Genomic DNA, 15,836 nt, shown 5'->3' with positions numbered 1-15,836 from the left:
CTGTCTGTCTGTCTGTCTGTCTGTCTGTCTGTCTGTCTCTCTCTCTCTCTCTCTCTCTCTCTCTCTCTCTCTCTCTCTCTCTCTCTCTCTCTCTCTCTCTCTCTCTCTCTCTCTCTCTCTCTCTTCTCTCTCTCTCTCTCTCTCTCTCCCTCCCTCTTTCTCTCTCTCCCCCAGTGGTGGCCATCTACGACTACTCCAAGGACAAGGAGGACGAGCTGTCCTTCATGGAGGGCGCCATCATCTACATCATCAAGAAGAACGACGACGGCTGGTACGAGGGCGTGTCCGGCGGCGTCACCGGCCTCTTCCCCGGCAACTACGTGGAGTCCATCATGCACTACGCCGACTAGACCCCGACCAGCACCCCTCTATATAGTGAAGGAAGCCGATTGGATCTGTACAGGATGATGAGGCCGTAGCAGTTTATAAAGCCTCCCCAACGGAGAGTCAAGTGCCATGTGAGGTCAGGTTATGATTAAAACCCCACCCGAAACATCCCACCTCAACACCCCAAAAAAAAACAGAGAGGGAACCAGTGAGACTGGTGGTTTTCTAGTGTGCGACTCAACACTCTTCATTCCCTGAATAAGCGATGTGGAGGAGAAGGAAAATATGACAAGTATTTTATATATTTACAGTAATTAACCGGCAATTTAACTGTATTGACATAATTACTGTTGGGACATGTACCTGAAGAAGTGTGTCCTTTGTTTTATTTTGAAGTTCTGTAACGTCCTCCATGGTCATTCTAGAGCGTCACGTCTGCTCACCCCTCTGGGGAAAAAAACAACATCTATTTTGGTTTTTACAAAACAGAATGAAATGACAAGACAAACACGAAACTTAAAGAAAAACAAAAAAAGAAACTAAAGTCATGCAAGTGACATTCGGAAGACAAAAAAGAAACAAAGAAGAAGAAAAGCACTGAGTGGCAGATTTATTTCACACTCCAGGGAAACACAATAACATGAAAAAACCTGTTGAGGGCGTCTTCTACTATCTGGTGAAGTCTGTCTCTGTTAAGATACTTTGCGTGTGTGCGTACTTTGTACAGTGAGATGCTGTCATGGCGTTTGTCAGTAGTGTGTGTGTGTGTGTGTGTGTCTTCTACCTGTAGTTCACCATCGACCTGAACGCATCGAGCGGTCGGCGGCTTCTCATTTCTGTTACGATTAGTGATGGATAATTTATCTGAATGCGCTTCGGTCAGTGACGATTCCAGTGCCATTTTAACATGAGAAGAGTTCTCACATGCTAAACGTTTTGATTTCATCTTTGTACTATGAAGGACATTCAATGCTGTCTGTTTAATTTTGTCGTGTTAGGTGCCAGTGTGACGCTCCGTTTAGCATGTCCCCTCCTGTCTCCCCCTCCATGTCCCAGAGACTCACAGGCCTGATGTTAGGACTAACAGGCCTGATGTTAGGCCCTATCCCCCCCATCAGAGGGACGTTCAGGCCTGCCTGATGATAACACGTACAGGACAGATGTTAGGACTAACACCCTGATGTTAGGACTAACACCCAGATGTTAGGACCAACACCCAGATGTTAGGACCAACACCCAGATGTTAGGACCAACACCCAGATGTTAGGACCGACACCCAGATGTTAGGACCAACACCCTGATGTTAGGACCAACACCCTGATGTGAGGACCAACACACTGATGTGAGGACTAACACCCTAATGTTAGGACTAACAGGCCTGATTTGAGGAATAACAGGCCTGATGTGAGGACTAACACCCTGATGTTAGGACTAACAGGCCTAATGTGAGGGCTACCACCCTGATGTTAGGACTAACAGGCCTAATGTGAGGGCTACCACCCTGATGTTAGGACTAACACCCTGATGTGAGGACTAACACCCTGATGTTAGCACTAACACCCTGATGTTAGCACTAACACCCTGATGTTAGCACTAACACCCTGATGTGAGGACTAACACCCTGATGTTAGCACTAACACCCTGATGTTAGCACTAACACCCTGATGTTAGGGCTAACAGGCCTGATGTTGGGCTGTCCACTCCTTTGATGACTTGGGTTTTCAGTTAGATGGGATCTATTCAAGCTGTTCTCCAGTGGGCCCAAACACTTCATTTTCTATTCTGAGAAGCAGTTCCTGCTAAGGTGCTTTGAGGAGAACCTGGTGCTCAACATGACCACCGACCACAAGAACCTCAACCCAAGGCTGTTGAACTGGTCTCTCCTTACTCATGAAGTCTGTTTCAGCTGTCGTATTGTTTGGTATTGAGGGGTGACCCATCAACAGTGTTGAATGTAACCTTATTATCATTTGTATTAAACCATCTTAACCGTAGTCAGGCCATCTGTGTGTTATATGCACCTATTGTACTACAGTTAGATACATTGTCGGTTTTCATTGTCTTTTTATTATTTTTTACTGAAATCAATAGATTGTTCAACATGCAAATGAAAGCAAGCATATCCTGATTTTAACATTATCATATATGAGTTGCATTTTTTGGGATGGAATCGATTTAAACCGTAGAAATCATATAGCTTACGGAACCGATGAGTGAATTTCACAAAGTGATGCGGATGTTTTGAACCTTGAAGCGACTTCTGCATGACATGGCCGTGACACGCTGACACTCACCCTTCGTCTTTGGCGTTTTTAACAAAATAAACAACAATATTTGGATGAATGTGTACTCAGCATTTAGGGTTCACTCATCTGTCGATGGGAGGAGTTCAAATCTAGTAGCTGTATCGTACATTCAAAGAGAATCCCTCAAACGAAACAATGGAAGACCATGTATTTCACTGGCTTGTTGACCAGTGTCATCAGCTTTTTGTGTGTGATGAACGTATTGAAAGACTCACAGCTGGTGATCCTTGTCCTCTACATCATCAACACGCTCTATTCAACCGTTTCTTACATTTCCTTCCAGGGCTATTTGGCATTTTTGTCGAACAAACAAAATCAAATAATTTTTCTGTGACACATTTCTAGCAATGAATTGGTTTCTCCTCCTTTCTTTATTATTTGAGTCCTACACTGCTGGGGAAGGTCTGCTTGCAGCTGTATGTCAATGGTTTATTTATTCTTTGGTTTCCTAGAGGTGATGTTGACCCCTGGCTGAACGGTGTAATGTTTACCACTAACCTGTGAGCTGACGTCACAGGCTCGCCTGCTCTTGCGTGTGTTTCTTTTCTTATGACGAAAACGTGGAGAAAAGAGAAAAAACTAAAACCAATAAACTGATCTGTGACTTTGTTCTTATTGGGAACAGAATGCGTAGATTTCTTGTCTTTCCTCCACTCATGTACATACAGTATGTTCATGGAAATTTATGTACAGTCCTTTTGTAATAAACAGCCCTTAAAAACGGTGAAGACAGGCGGTCTTGTGTGGTGTGTCCTGTGTGCTTGTAACTTGCAGAAGTCCAGTTTTTGAATGTCAGCAGAATTAGGTGTAGAACAGATGAATGAGGTTAACCATGGGAGGACGTTTGAATGACACCAGCTCTGAACAGCAGGCCCTACCATAACTAAAGCGTAGTACACAATACGTGACCTGGACCCAGGAAGGGTAGAAGAAACAAGATGGACCCCAGATAGGAGCCCAGCTGGAGGGACTTCAGGGTCCGTTAAAGGTCCAGGCGTGTTTTAGTTGAACCCCTCCAGAGACACCTAGTTCAGCTTATTGTTTCAGAGCAGAAAGTTACTTTTGTCATCATGGAGGAGAAGGAACCCAAGGGGCTGGTATTATCAATCCATTTGATTGGTCATACAACTGTACTATCTATCATCCCTTTATAATGAGAGAGAGACAGACTTTAACTATCCATAACCAGCCTTTATAGAGAGATACATACTTTAACTAACCTTTAGAAAGTTTAGAGAGAGACATACTTTAATTATCCATAACCACGCTTTAGAGAGAGACATACTTTAACTATCCATAACTAGCCTTTATAGAGATAGACATACTTTAACTATCCTTAACTAACCTTTATGGAGAGAGAAATACTTTAACTCTCAACAAGTTACCTTTAGAGAGAGAGACATACTTCTTAAACTAACCTTTATAGAAAGAGACATACTTTAAATATCCATAACTAACCTTTATAGAGAGACATACTTTAACTATCCTTAGCTAACCTTTATAGAGAGAGAAATACTTAAACTATCAACAAGTAACCTTTAGAGAGAGAGACATACTTGACTATCTTAAACTAACCTTTATAGAAAGAGACATACTTTAAATAACCATAACTAACCTTTGTAGAGAGACATACTTTAACTCTCCTTAACCAACCATTATAGAGAGACATAATTTAACTATCCTTAACTAACCTTTCCTCTGGGATGCAGCGGATTAGCCTCTCCAAATGTTATAATCCTGAAGGTTTACCCTGACTACTGGAGACAGTTGACGGTGCAGTATGAGATACAGACAGGGCTATGATGGGCCCTACCCCGGTCTGATGAGGGGATTGTGTTGAGGTGTGGCCATTGGACTTTGGATGGGCTCAGATCAAATTGGGTAAACAATACATCCACTTCTTCATCATCCCATGTATCATGAAGGCTTTTTGAATGGTGGGCAGTAATATACAGATCCTCTATACATATAGATCCTCTATAAATGACTGTGTCTGGTGTCTGGTGGAGGGGGAGGAGGAGGGAATGAGGGCGCTCCGGTCAGGACGGTGTCACTGCGGGGGGCGGGTGGGATGAAGTCTGGTGGAGGTTCAGGGAGGTGGTCCCCGGGGATGCCACAGACAGTGCTCCCTCCAGAGAGTACTGCAGTACTGCCAGCTGGAGCTGGGGTCGTACCACTGCGGACCGCACAGGGGGTGGCCGGTGGAGCGCCAGGCGTGCGGTGGAGGAGGTGGAGGGGGGCCGCCTGAGTGACGGAGCGCTGGACCCCGGCCTGGAAGTTCTTATACAGGGCGGCTCCATACTGGTCCCAGTGGAGGAGAGGACACAGTTAATGCCGTTGTTAATCCAATTGATTATTAATGACGTTTTTGTCTATTGTTAATCTGTTTGTTGAACTTGTTTTGGTCATTGCCTATAGCGTACGTGTTGATGTATTAGTTTGTTCTCTGACCTTGGCCACTCTGACTGAGCAGATCCAGAGGGAGAGGGTGTGTTTGTCCTCACAACACAGCACCTTGGTGTACTCTGACTCCTGCTGGAGGTGGGGGTGCTGAGGGAGAGGAGAGGGTTAGCATGGCCTCCCAGCGCTGGTGGCCAGGAGGCATTCAACGCTCACATTTCAACCGCATGGCCAAAACCTTATGCAAAAGAGGATTTTAAAATTCCCCAATAAAAAAGCTATGAATGACAACACATACAAATTGTATGTGGCGTGTACTGTAACTTGTAATCTAATGCAGAGTAAAAATAATCAGTTCAGTTTGTTAAACACTAGCACTATACAACAGATGTTGTATATCCTCCTCCTCTTCCCCTTCATCATTATCTTCATCATTATGGAAGTTGGATATAACAGACCAAAGGGTGGCTGAAATTGTTTTGACTTTCAGTTGCAGGCGAGTTTCATGTGACCCAAACATATTGAATAGATTGAATTGACCCCAGAGCCCAGGACTCCCTTCATCACTCCCATGGATCAGCAAGGATCCATCTGTCAGTGATGGCCTTCTTAAACATACACCATACATCACACCTAACCCCTCACCACTGGAGGAGTGAGAGAGGCTTCTCTTTAGTATCTTCTTCCTCTCTCTCTCTCTCTCTCTCTCTCTCTCTCTCTCTCTCTCTCTCTCTCTCTCTCTCTCTCTCTCTCTCTCTCTCTCTCTCTCTCTCTCTCTCTCTCTCTCTCTCTCTCTCTCTCTCTCTCTCTCTCTCTCTCTCTCTCTCTCTCTTTCACCCCTTGTCTTTCTCCGTCCATATCGCTCTATCGCTGTCTCTCTCTCACTATATTTATATCTTTATCTCAATCTCTCGCTCTGTCTCTCTCTCTCACTCCCTGTCTCTCTCTCTAACTGTTTCATATTAAAATAAAAAGCTGTTGACAGAAACAACCGAGCGTGGGTTCAAGAAGAGCTGTAGGCTACTAAAGGGCTTCCTGTTTGAAATGTCTATATTTAAAACATATGAACCGAGTAGACACGCTGAAAAACATGAATGCTAGAGGACTGGATATGAATACACATGCAAGACTCATTAATAGAAGGAGTACTATTAGAAGAAGACTGAGGTACTATAGTACAGGAGACTGAAGTACTATTGGAAGAAGACTGAGGTACTATAGAACAGGAGACTGAAGTACTATTGGAAGAAGACTGAGGTACTATAGTACAAGAGACTGAAGTACTATTTGAAAAAGACTGGGATACTATAGTAAAAGAGACTGAAGTAATATAGTAGCAGATGTCTGAAGTACTATAGTACAAGAGTGTGGAGACTAGTAGAATACTACATTTCTAGTGCAAGGGACTTGAGCACTTTAGTAGTAGAAAAGAATACTATAGTAGTATTCAAAAAGTATGATAGTATTAGAAACAATGAAATATATAAGAACAATCTCAAAGTCTTATAAATCTACTAGGATGAAATCCAGAGCAGTTTATCCTTCATAACAGCATGGAAGGTTTACCAGATGACATACCTTCAGGACGAAGCAGAAGTCAGTGGGGGCTCTGTATCTCTGTTTGTAGCCGCTTGCCCGGTAGATGTTCACATTTTCAAATCTGACCAGGCAGCTGAGGTGGATCGATGACTTGTAGGCGTTTAAGGGAATAAAAAAGGTTTTAATGACTGGGAATTCAAAGATGCCCTGACAGTGTCAAAGAGGGAGTCTCTCTTTGACACTTAATGAAACACTTAATCATGTTTAATTTTGACATTGTTTTAAATTGTGCTTTGTATATATTTTTTAAGAATTTTGTTAGCTGCCCCCTAAAATCAACAGAAATATCTGTTGAACAGAAAGTTCTGTTCAAACTGTAAATATGGTCAGCAGTTGACACACACACAATATGATGATGGCTGCTTCGACAGCAAATAGATTTGGATCCAAAAACGACACAAACCCTAAAAGAAAAGAACTAGTTTTGCAGTGGCTCTGGCCCAGACAGAACCTTTAGGGTTAAGGACATACCACTGTATGGCACATCTCGCCCCCTTTGTTGATTGTTTTCACTCCCTGTCCTTATGTTTCCGTGATTGTCCTCACTCACCTTAATGGTTTTCACCTGTCCCTCATCAATATTCCCCTCCCATTCTATCTAGCGTGTTTCCCTTCTTCGGCGCCAGATCGTCTTTGTTCTCTGTATCAAGCATCCCAGGATTTTCCAAGCGATAATCACATTTCCTGATTCCCGACTGTTGACTCCCGCCTACGCCTTTGCCTTCTACCTGCCAGATCGTTTGCCTGATCTACGACTGATTACCCATGTACCGACCCACTTTGACCCCTTTACCTTCTCCATGCCGGATTGTTTGCCTGATTGTACTGATTTCCCGTGTAATGAACAATCTTCTAGTAAAGACCATTCTCTCTACACAGACTTTTGCCTCCTGGGTCGTGCTTTTGAGTCAGTTATCTCCTGCTGCTCACCCAGTCGTTACACTGTATCTATGGTTTGTGCTATTTGTACAGTATTGACTGTACCTTGTTCTTGCCCTTAGGTATATAGTAGATGCCAGAGGCCCTGAGCAGGAAGAAGCGCTGATTCCACTTCCTCTTGCCGCTCTCCTTCTGGTACAGTACCCCCTCCAGGTCGGGGACCCTCACAGAGTCCCCTTCGAAGTTCTCCTGAGAGGTCAAAGGGTCGCATAGGATATAGTTCAACTGATTACAAATAATTATATTGGTGTTATTGTCATAGGAAACACACCTCTTCATTGCCAGAGCACAAACAACTTATTCAAGATATAAACAATAGATTTCGAAATTGTAAAGTATACAAAGCAAATATAATCGGAAAATGTAATTACAGCAAAAGAGAACTTGAATAAGATACTAGAGGAAGTTCCTCTCCAGACAGAGCCACACAAATCTAGAAAGTCTGTAGCGTGGTGTTAGTGAGCTACTGGACCTTCAGTAGAAGCTGTTTGTCTTTTTCTTTAGTGTTGCCCAGCGCATCACTGCAGTTTCTCCACATGTAGAAAACCTTTGGAGAAACCCAGGTGTGATTAGGGTTGGATTGTAAAGTGAAACTAACATCATCATAGCCTGGCCGGCGTTTCTCTTTGACTGCTCACCTGGGGGTCTTTGAAGAGGGAGTATTTCTCAGGCCTGGAGACAAAAGTGATGGTGTTCTTACTGCTGCGGCCCCACAAACTCAACCTCTCTACTAACGGCTCATGGTCCTCGAAGATCCTCTCTGCATACAAGAAGATACAGTGAATCGAGATGTAATAATATATATGATGTTTATTAAGTCATTCCAATAGATCCATGTTATTAAGGAGCAGGCCATTTTGGGAGGTAGCCATCTCCCCAGAATGTTTACAGGTGGGCTTGGGGTTATATGGGATCGATCGTTTATCGGTGTGTGTGTGTGTGTGTGTGTGTGTGTGTGTGTGTGTGTGTGTGTGTGTGTGTGTGTGTGTGTGTGTGTGTGTGTGTGTGTGTGTGTGTGTGTGTGTGTGTGTGTGTGTGTGTGTGTGTGTGTGTATGTAGGTGCGTTGTGCCTGGTCCACACTTGCGATCTTTTGACACTCTATCTTGCTCTCGGAAAAATGGAGCAAGGCAAAGTTAGTTGTTAAATATGAATGGTCCATCCACACTACGCACTCATTCAACCAGACAACCCCTTTACTGCAGACTCACATATCTATGCTGTCATTATTATGTTTTGGCCTTCAATAACTAAAGAAACTCTTATCTCATTGGTGATGTGATGGCCTCCTCTGTCCCCCACTGAACTTGGTTGTGAACCTTTGCGTTTCATGGGCACGTGAACAACTCCACCCCCACCAGCCCTCACCGGTCTGCAGCTCCGGGTTGCTCTCACACAGGCTCCAGTCCAGGGCGCGGTCGCAGTGGGTCTTCTCCATCAGGACATCCAGCACCCCGCCCACGCTCTGCCTCTCGTCCACCAGCAGCATTTTGAAGCTGCCGTCGCACATTAGCACCTTGACGATCCGCTGAGAGTACGAGGAGGAGTGGGAGGAGCAGGACGAGGAGCAGGACGAGGACCAGGACAAGGAGCAGGACGAGGAGCAGGACGAGGAGCAGGACGAGGAGGAGGAGGAGGAGCAGGACGAGGAGCAGGACGAGGAGCAGGAGGAGGAGCAGGACGGGGAGCAGGAGGAGGAGCAGGATGAGGAGCAGGAGGAGGAGCAGGACGAGGAGGAGGAGGATGAGGAGGATGAGGAGGAGGAGGAGGAGGAGGAGGACGAGGACGAGGACGAGGACGAGGAGCGGGAGGAGGAGCATGACGGGGAGCAGGACGAAGAGCAGGAGGAGGAGGAGGACGACGACGACGACGACGACGACGACGAGGACGAGGAGGAGGAACGGGAGGAGGAGCAGGACGGGGAGCAGGACGAAGAGCAGGAGGAGGAGGAGGAGGAGGAGGAACGGGAGGAGCAGGAGGAGGAGGAGGAGGAACGGGAGGAGCCAGGAGGAGGAGGAGGAGGAGGAACGGGAGGAGCAGGAAGAGGAAGAGGAGGAGGAGGAGGAGGAGGAACGGGAGGACCAGGAGGACCAGGAGGAGGAGGAGGAGGAACGGGAGGACCAGGAGGACCAGGAGGACCAGGAGGAGGAGGAGGAGGAACGGGAGGAGCAGGAGGAGCAGGAGGAGGAGGAGGAACGGGAATAGCAGGAGGAGGAGCAGGGGGAGCAGGAGGAGGAGGAACGGGAGGAGCAGGGGGGGAGGAGGAGCGGGAGGAGCAGGAGGAGGTGGAGGAATGGGAGGAGCAGGAGGTGGAGGTGGAGGTGTTTTATTTTACCATCTTATACTTTAATTTGAAACTTCTGATAAGCTATCGATGACCGGAGAGTATGGATCGATATGAAAAGTAAGAAAGTGGTACCTTCTTAATCCTAGCCTCTTTGAGTTTCTCCAGTGCCAGTCTGACCTTGTCTGCCTTCAACTGGACTGGACTCTATTGGCGGAGAAAATCGTGATATCCACATGATGAATAAATGAACACCCTGAATATCATTGATCATCATGTCTGCATTCTGACTTTAAAACTAATCTCCATATTGACCGTGTGGGGCTGTGTGAGAGGAGACCCAAGGCAGAGTGGGCCTGGGACCGCCACAGGGCCCTGGGACGGGCTGCCGTTGGGGGTAGTGCCGCTAGGGGAGATGGAGGGGGTGATCGGTAGGAACTGTTGATCTGGCACAAGGTTCTGATGTGGGATGTGCTTCTGAACTGGGGTCAGGTCTGTGGTCGGGTATTGGATCAGACCTGAGGTCGGGGTCGGGTCCAGGGTCAGGTTTGTAGTCAGACCTGAGGTCGGAGTCCGGTCCAGCAGGGTCAGCTCTGTGGTCGTGGTAAGGTCTGTGGTCAGGTCGGTGGTCAGGTCTGTGGTCACAGTAAGGTCTGTGGTCAGGTCTGTGGTCACAGTAAGGTCGGTGGTCAGCTCTGTGGTCGCGGTAAGGTCTGTGGTCAGGTCTGTGGTCACAGTAAGGTCTGTGGTCAGGTCTGTGGTCACAGTAAGGTCTGTGGTCAGGTCTGTGGTCGCGGTAAGGTCGGTGGTCAGGTCTGTGGTCGTGGTAAGGTCGGTGGTCAGGTCTGTGGTCGCGGTAAGGTCGGTGGTCAGGTCTGTGGTCGCGGTAAGGTCGGTGGTCAGCTCTGTGGTCGTGGTCCGATCCAGGCTCAGGTTCGCCACTAGGTTGTCCAGGTCCTGCTCTTCCAGCTGGTTCAGAGACTCTGTAAAGAGGTGAAACGACGACCTGACCACCTGAATTCAACTGGCTGGTAAACCAAACAGCTAAAATAAACTAGAGACAACCTTATGAAGAATAAATACACAAACAACGGCTAACATGATATAATAAATACTTTTTGAACACTTTTTGAGACTACTGCCACCCACTGGTCCCTTACATGGTTAAAAAGCGTCTGCTAATAATAACTTTACTATTACTAGTATCCTTTTTAGCCTACTCTTCACGACATAAAAAATCCTTGATTAGTATACGCTCACCTCTTAGGTTTGAGAAGCCAAAGGAGAAGTGGTCTGTCTCTGAGTCCCGTTCTAGTTGAGAAGTTTCCGGCGTCTCCAGACTCTATAGAGACAGTTATATCATCATATTTATTTATAAATCACACTTATAAAAGCCAAGCAAGTGCCAGAGGTTTAGAAGCAGCATGTTGTGTCTGGTTTGGATACATCGGCCTATTGCATATCGATACAGCAGAGAAGATCTGTTCCAGAATAAATAGGTTCACACCATATGTGTTATTGAGAGATTTAAAGACCCTTCCTCTATAGCCCTTTACATTATCATAGTCATTTTAGGTTCATAGTAAAATAACCCTTCCATGAGCAATGGGAACCAGATCTTAACCAATCATAAGTAGGCTACCTTAAAAAATGGTAACCATTGTTGGTAGAGAAGGAGATGTGAGAAGAGCTTTCTGGCTGTCGGTCTACGTGTTAACAGCCTCACCGTGTTCTCACGGACTGAGCATGTACACAGCTTTTGCATTAATCCCACTTCCACACGCCCTTTAGCAGGGGATATGAAACCTGATGCTATTTAGTTAGGTAGCAAGCTAGTAGTAACGGCTAGTTACTTTACCGTTAGTTTGTTTGTCTGCTAGTGCGATCACATACTTTTCATTTGTTTGTTAGTTAGTCAGTTAATATGTAGAAAAATGTTAGCAAGCTAGATGCCAGATGCTCATTAGGGTTGCCAGTGGTGACTGTCAGCAGCCATCCTTCTATACGGTCGATAGATATACTCCAGACATAGTGAAGTTCTAAGGCCTGCACTAATCTGGATGCTGTGGTGCAGAGACAGAGAAGAGGGCTCAGGAAGGACAAGGAACCCACCCATCCACACGTGATGACCTCAAGTACAACAGAGCCCCCCGGCCTGAAGCTAAACCCTCCCGATGCTGATCCCCCCGGCCCTGACTGCTACAGAGATGGCCAGTGCTGAACTCAGTTTGGGGACCTTGGGGTCGGGACCTCACTCAGGCAGGGTGGTCTGAAATGCATTTGGGGCATATGTCGGCACTTGAACTTGCCGACATATACTATATATATCGATGAATGGGTATAAGAAATATGAATACACCTTTATCCGAAATTACACGGTTTTGAAAAGTCCTGTATATATACCCTGAACTGGTAACCACGGTCAAACCACTTCTGATCCCTTAATTTGTTGCTATGCAAAAAAGCTGTAATGCAAGGTCGATGTGAGAGGCAGACGTTGATTGGACATTGATTAAAAACTATTTGCGTGGAAGCAGAAGCAAAACAAAAATAAGTTTAGATTGCAAGCATTTTCCGACCTAAAAGATTCCTCAAACCTCCGAAACGAGCACATGAGGACAGGAATCCCTGCTCATCTGGTCGCTTTGAAGGAAAAAAAGATGATGAATGGTGGAAAGATGTGTATTTATTAGATCTGGTCGCTGTTTCTCCACTGTCTGGTGAAACAGAGTGGTGCATTTTGGGAAGTGGAGGTCAGTTTGGAATAAAAATATAGACACTAAATGCGGGTTCTTTTCTTGAACCAATGGTCACATCACATACGGAAGCACGCAAATGTCAACCCACACATGTCAATGCACGCATGCACTCAGTCACGCATACAGACACACACACACACACACACACACACACACACACACACACACACACACACACACACACACACACACACACACACACACACACACACACACATGAACATCCATACTGACCTCTTTGAGAACATCTATCTCTCCCAGGAGGTTGATGAACATGCTGTCTATCTCGTCCATCTGGAAACAAAGTAGCTACTGAAACATACATCAACTCAAACCAGATTTAAGATTCTTAAAACATACCCAACAACAACATTATATCCAGCAGGACAATCAGAAGATGAAGCTGGAGCAGTAAATACAACTTCAACTGTAGTTTTTAGCTCAGTCAAAGGTAGAGGCTCTGTTAGGTTGTAGAACATACAGGATAAAGTCTGCTTAATCGGCAACAATTGTGTTTGCTGATTTTATTTGTGTGTTCAAAATCTGGTCTCCAAAATCCGATTTGGTCTGAACGGGCCAGCCTCACACTCCACTCAGAGACAACAGGCCGAGGCTCAACTTCAGACGTGTGGACATTAACTTATAGAAATGTATAAATTATAAATGGCCCATGTGGCTTAAGTACCACACTGCCTCTCTCATTCCCGCTAGACCTAGGCAACCAGCATTCAGCGTTAGTCTCTGAATGTTAATCGGACCACTTCATAACATGCTTATTTAAGGCCTTGCCGGCCGATGAGCAACCAGAGAAGTAGATCACACTTTAAAAAAAGATTCAAACCACAAAAAGGCTGAAAAAAGGGTGACCAGAAGTGGTGTTAAGTGTTACTTCAGGGAACATTCATCTATCAGAACACAGATAGATTTCTACGATAAGGACATCCTCTTGCAACCGAAACATGTGAACTTATTATATAGGTTATATTACACGTATTTTGATGGTCAATGAAAGTCGAAGTAAAGTTCCCTTTGACCTCAGAAGGATTGGGCCTTCTCATCCATTAAAGATGGTGTTTTCTTCTACACATACCTAATAAGCCACAATATTGCATCCCCACTCTGCATCTTAATGCGACCGTCACTTATCCTTCTCCACACCCTCTCTCTCTCTCGCTCTCTCTCCCATATCTTATGTTCAAACGACACACAACAAACATTCAACATGTTTCCCATCATGTACCACGTCTCTAGGCCAGTGGTCTTCCTGTCAGCCGCTGGGACCCATACAGGCCAGGGGCCTCACCATGCAGCCGTGCCTCCCAACAGACAGTAAACAGACTTGTGTATAGGGCTGCTGCTTTCTTGTGGCCAAGGACTCTGTCATGCTGTTGTGTTTTTCTGACTGAGTGAAATAATTAACTATTGGCTGGCAGTAGTCATAAAGGACCATATGTTTGTCGTACACACTGCTGATGTGGTTCTGCTGAAGTATTTCACTCTTAAACAGACCAGAGTCAAACAATCCAAGCTGTGATGAGGCCTGTTTATAAAGGAATGGATTATGAGGATAGACGTGATGTCAGTTATTTATGTATTTAGTTCCACTACCTGACATCTTAAAGGACTGAATGTCGTCCTCTGGATAATCAATTCTAATGATTTAATATTAAATACAGAACTGCAAATATCCACAGCCTTTCCTTGAGCAAGATGTCTAACCCCCCTAGCAACTTCATTATCTGAGTTTACTAAATTGCTTTGTATCCAAGCCTCTGATAGACTACTCAACAAATCATTACATCAGTTTAACTTCCATTTGATAATCGAGTCAATAAATCTCCATAAATATTGAGAACTCAAAGTCTACCTGTCTTGTTGTCTGGCGGAGGTGAGGTGGCTCATCCAGCTCGATGTCAGTCAATGAAGAATGGTCAACTCATCATCACTGTGAAATTCACAAGAGTTTTGGGTTTCCTGTCCAATGAGGAAGTAGTTCTTTAGCTTCTAATGCTCTCATCGTCGAGGCAAAACACACACACACACACACACACGCACACGCACGCACACACACACACACACACACACACACACACACACACACACACACACACACACACACACACACACACACACACACACACACACACACACACACACACACACACACACACACACACACAACCCTCCCAGGGCCCTGTCCCTTTGTGTAAACAACACGTTTGAACTTCTCGTTCAGGAACTCACAATCGCTGGTCCAGGTGGTGAAAGCCAAGGTTTATGATATGTCCTGCTGTTGTTTATATCGTATTGGAGGTCCTTTGTTTTAAAAACAGAGTTGTGTGTTTAAAAGAAGGCTAATGATATACATGAGACTCGGTGATCACTAAGTAAAGCAATGTTGACCCCCTACAGGCCACCGCCATGTGTGGTCCGTTTACCTTGAGAGAATCAGGCAGCACCCCTCTGAACATCTCACCCCTGTAATTCATCACATTAAAACACTCTGCCATGTGTGTGTTTGAATGCAATTGAGGGTTCTCTGTGCCTGTGTGTGTTAGAGAGAGAGTATCCTTGTGTTTTTGTCTGTGTGTGTGCATTTGTTTTGTTTTTCTAAGTCAGGATCATCGACTACAGATCTGATTTATTAGGGACTAATGAGGGCCCAGTATGTACACATGTGCAGTATATATAGAGCATGTACGGTACAAAGGGTGCACTAAGGTATCCAATAGAGTAAAGTGTGTGTTCTGACGTCAGCACCAGACCCACGGGGGAAGGGCTGATGAAATGAGAGAGCAACAACTTGTGTGGTTTAAGGTTCAACCACTTTAATCACATCTGAATGGGCGAGGAAGGAGAGAGAAATTAAGAGGAGCAATAAAGTGTGTTACAGTTCAATGATGGCCCTCTGCATATTATAGTGATCAACCCCATGCTCTAATGCTCTTCAAAGCTCTCTATACCGGATAAAGAACATCGTTTACACAAACCTCTGGACATTTAGAAGGAGTGAAAGAGAGAAAGAGAGAAAAAGAGAATGAGAGAAAATAATAAACTATTATCTATAATTATACCAATTAATATATTCTTAGACCCTTTATATAACTCACCCATTGCCGTTAATATTGTAGAATGTTTGGCCACTTGGGTGTAAAAGAAAAAGTAGGCTACAATAGGCTCTTCATCATCTTTGAAAGACTGTCATGACTTTTTCAGGGAAATAA

At 45.1% G+C, this 15,836-nt stretch overlaps 2 protein-coding genes across 2 annotated transcripts in view; one reads left to right on the top strand and one right to left on the bottom strand.

The window, feature by feature from the left end:
- Window positions 1-3,366, top strand: part of LOC115548918 (abl interactor 1-like) — a 34,639-nt gene extending 31,273 nt beyond the window's left edge. The window contains 1 exon segment of the mRNA XM_030363846.1: window positions 175-3,366. Coding sequence (XP_030219706.1) covers window positions 175-350 — 176 coding nt within the window. The 3' untranslated portion in view covers window positions 351-3,366.
- LOC115548917 (amyloid beta A4 precursor protein-binding family B member 1-interacting protein-like) lies at window positions 2,986-14,542 on the bottom strand. Its single transcript, XM_030363845.1, has 12 exons — window positions 14,480-14,542; window positions 12,847-12,906; window positions 11,114-11,195; window positions 10,169-10,836; window positions 9,989-10,060; window positions 8,938-9,097; window positions 8,210-8,331; window positions 8,044-8,118; window positions 7,617-7,760; window positions 6,612-6,722; window positions 5,085-5,183; window positions 2,986-4,934 (listed from the first exon to the last, which is right to left on the bottom strand). Exons 2-12 carry the CDS (start codon window positions 12,904-12,906, stop codon window positions 4,611-4,613), a joined length of 1,917 nt encoding a protein of 638 aa, XP_030219705.1. The 5' UTR covers window positions 14,480-14,542; the 3' UTR covers window positions 2,986-4,610.
- Window positions 14,543-15,836: the final 1,294 nt, after the last annotated feature.

The sequence above is a fragment of the Gadus morhua genome, chromosome 8 (assembly GCF_902167405.1).
Source record: "Gadus morhua chromosome 8, gadMor3.0, whole genome shotgun sequence".
In the NCBI taxonomy this organism is placed as follows: domain Eukaryota; kingdom Metazoa; phylum Chordata; class Actinopteri; order Gadiformes; family Gadidae; genus Gadus; species Gadus morhua.
This window is presented reverse-complemented; position numbering and strand designations above follow the sequence as displayed.

Coding starts and splice junctions, on each gene's coding strand:
- LOC115548917 (XM_030363845.1), bottom strand. CDS start 12,906: ATGGACGAGATAGACAGCATGTTCATCAACCTCCTGGGAGAGATAGAT. Junction 7,761..8,043: donor ACAAACAGCTTCTACTGAAG/GTCCAGTAGCTC, acceptor TTGACCTCTCAG/GAGAACTTCGAAGGGGACTC. Junction 4,935..5,084: donor GCTCAGTCAGAGTGGCCAAG/GTCAGAGAACAA, acceptor CACTGGGACCAG/TATGGAGCCGCCCTGTATAA.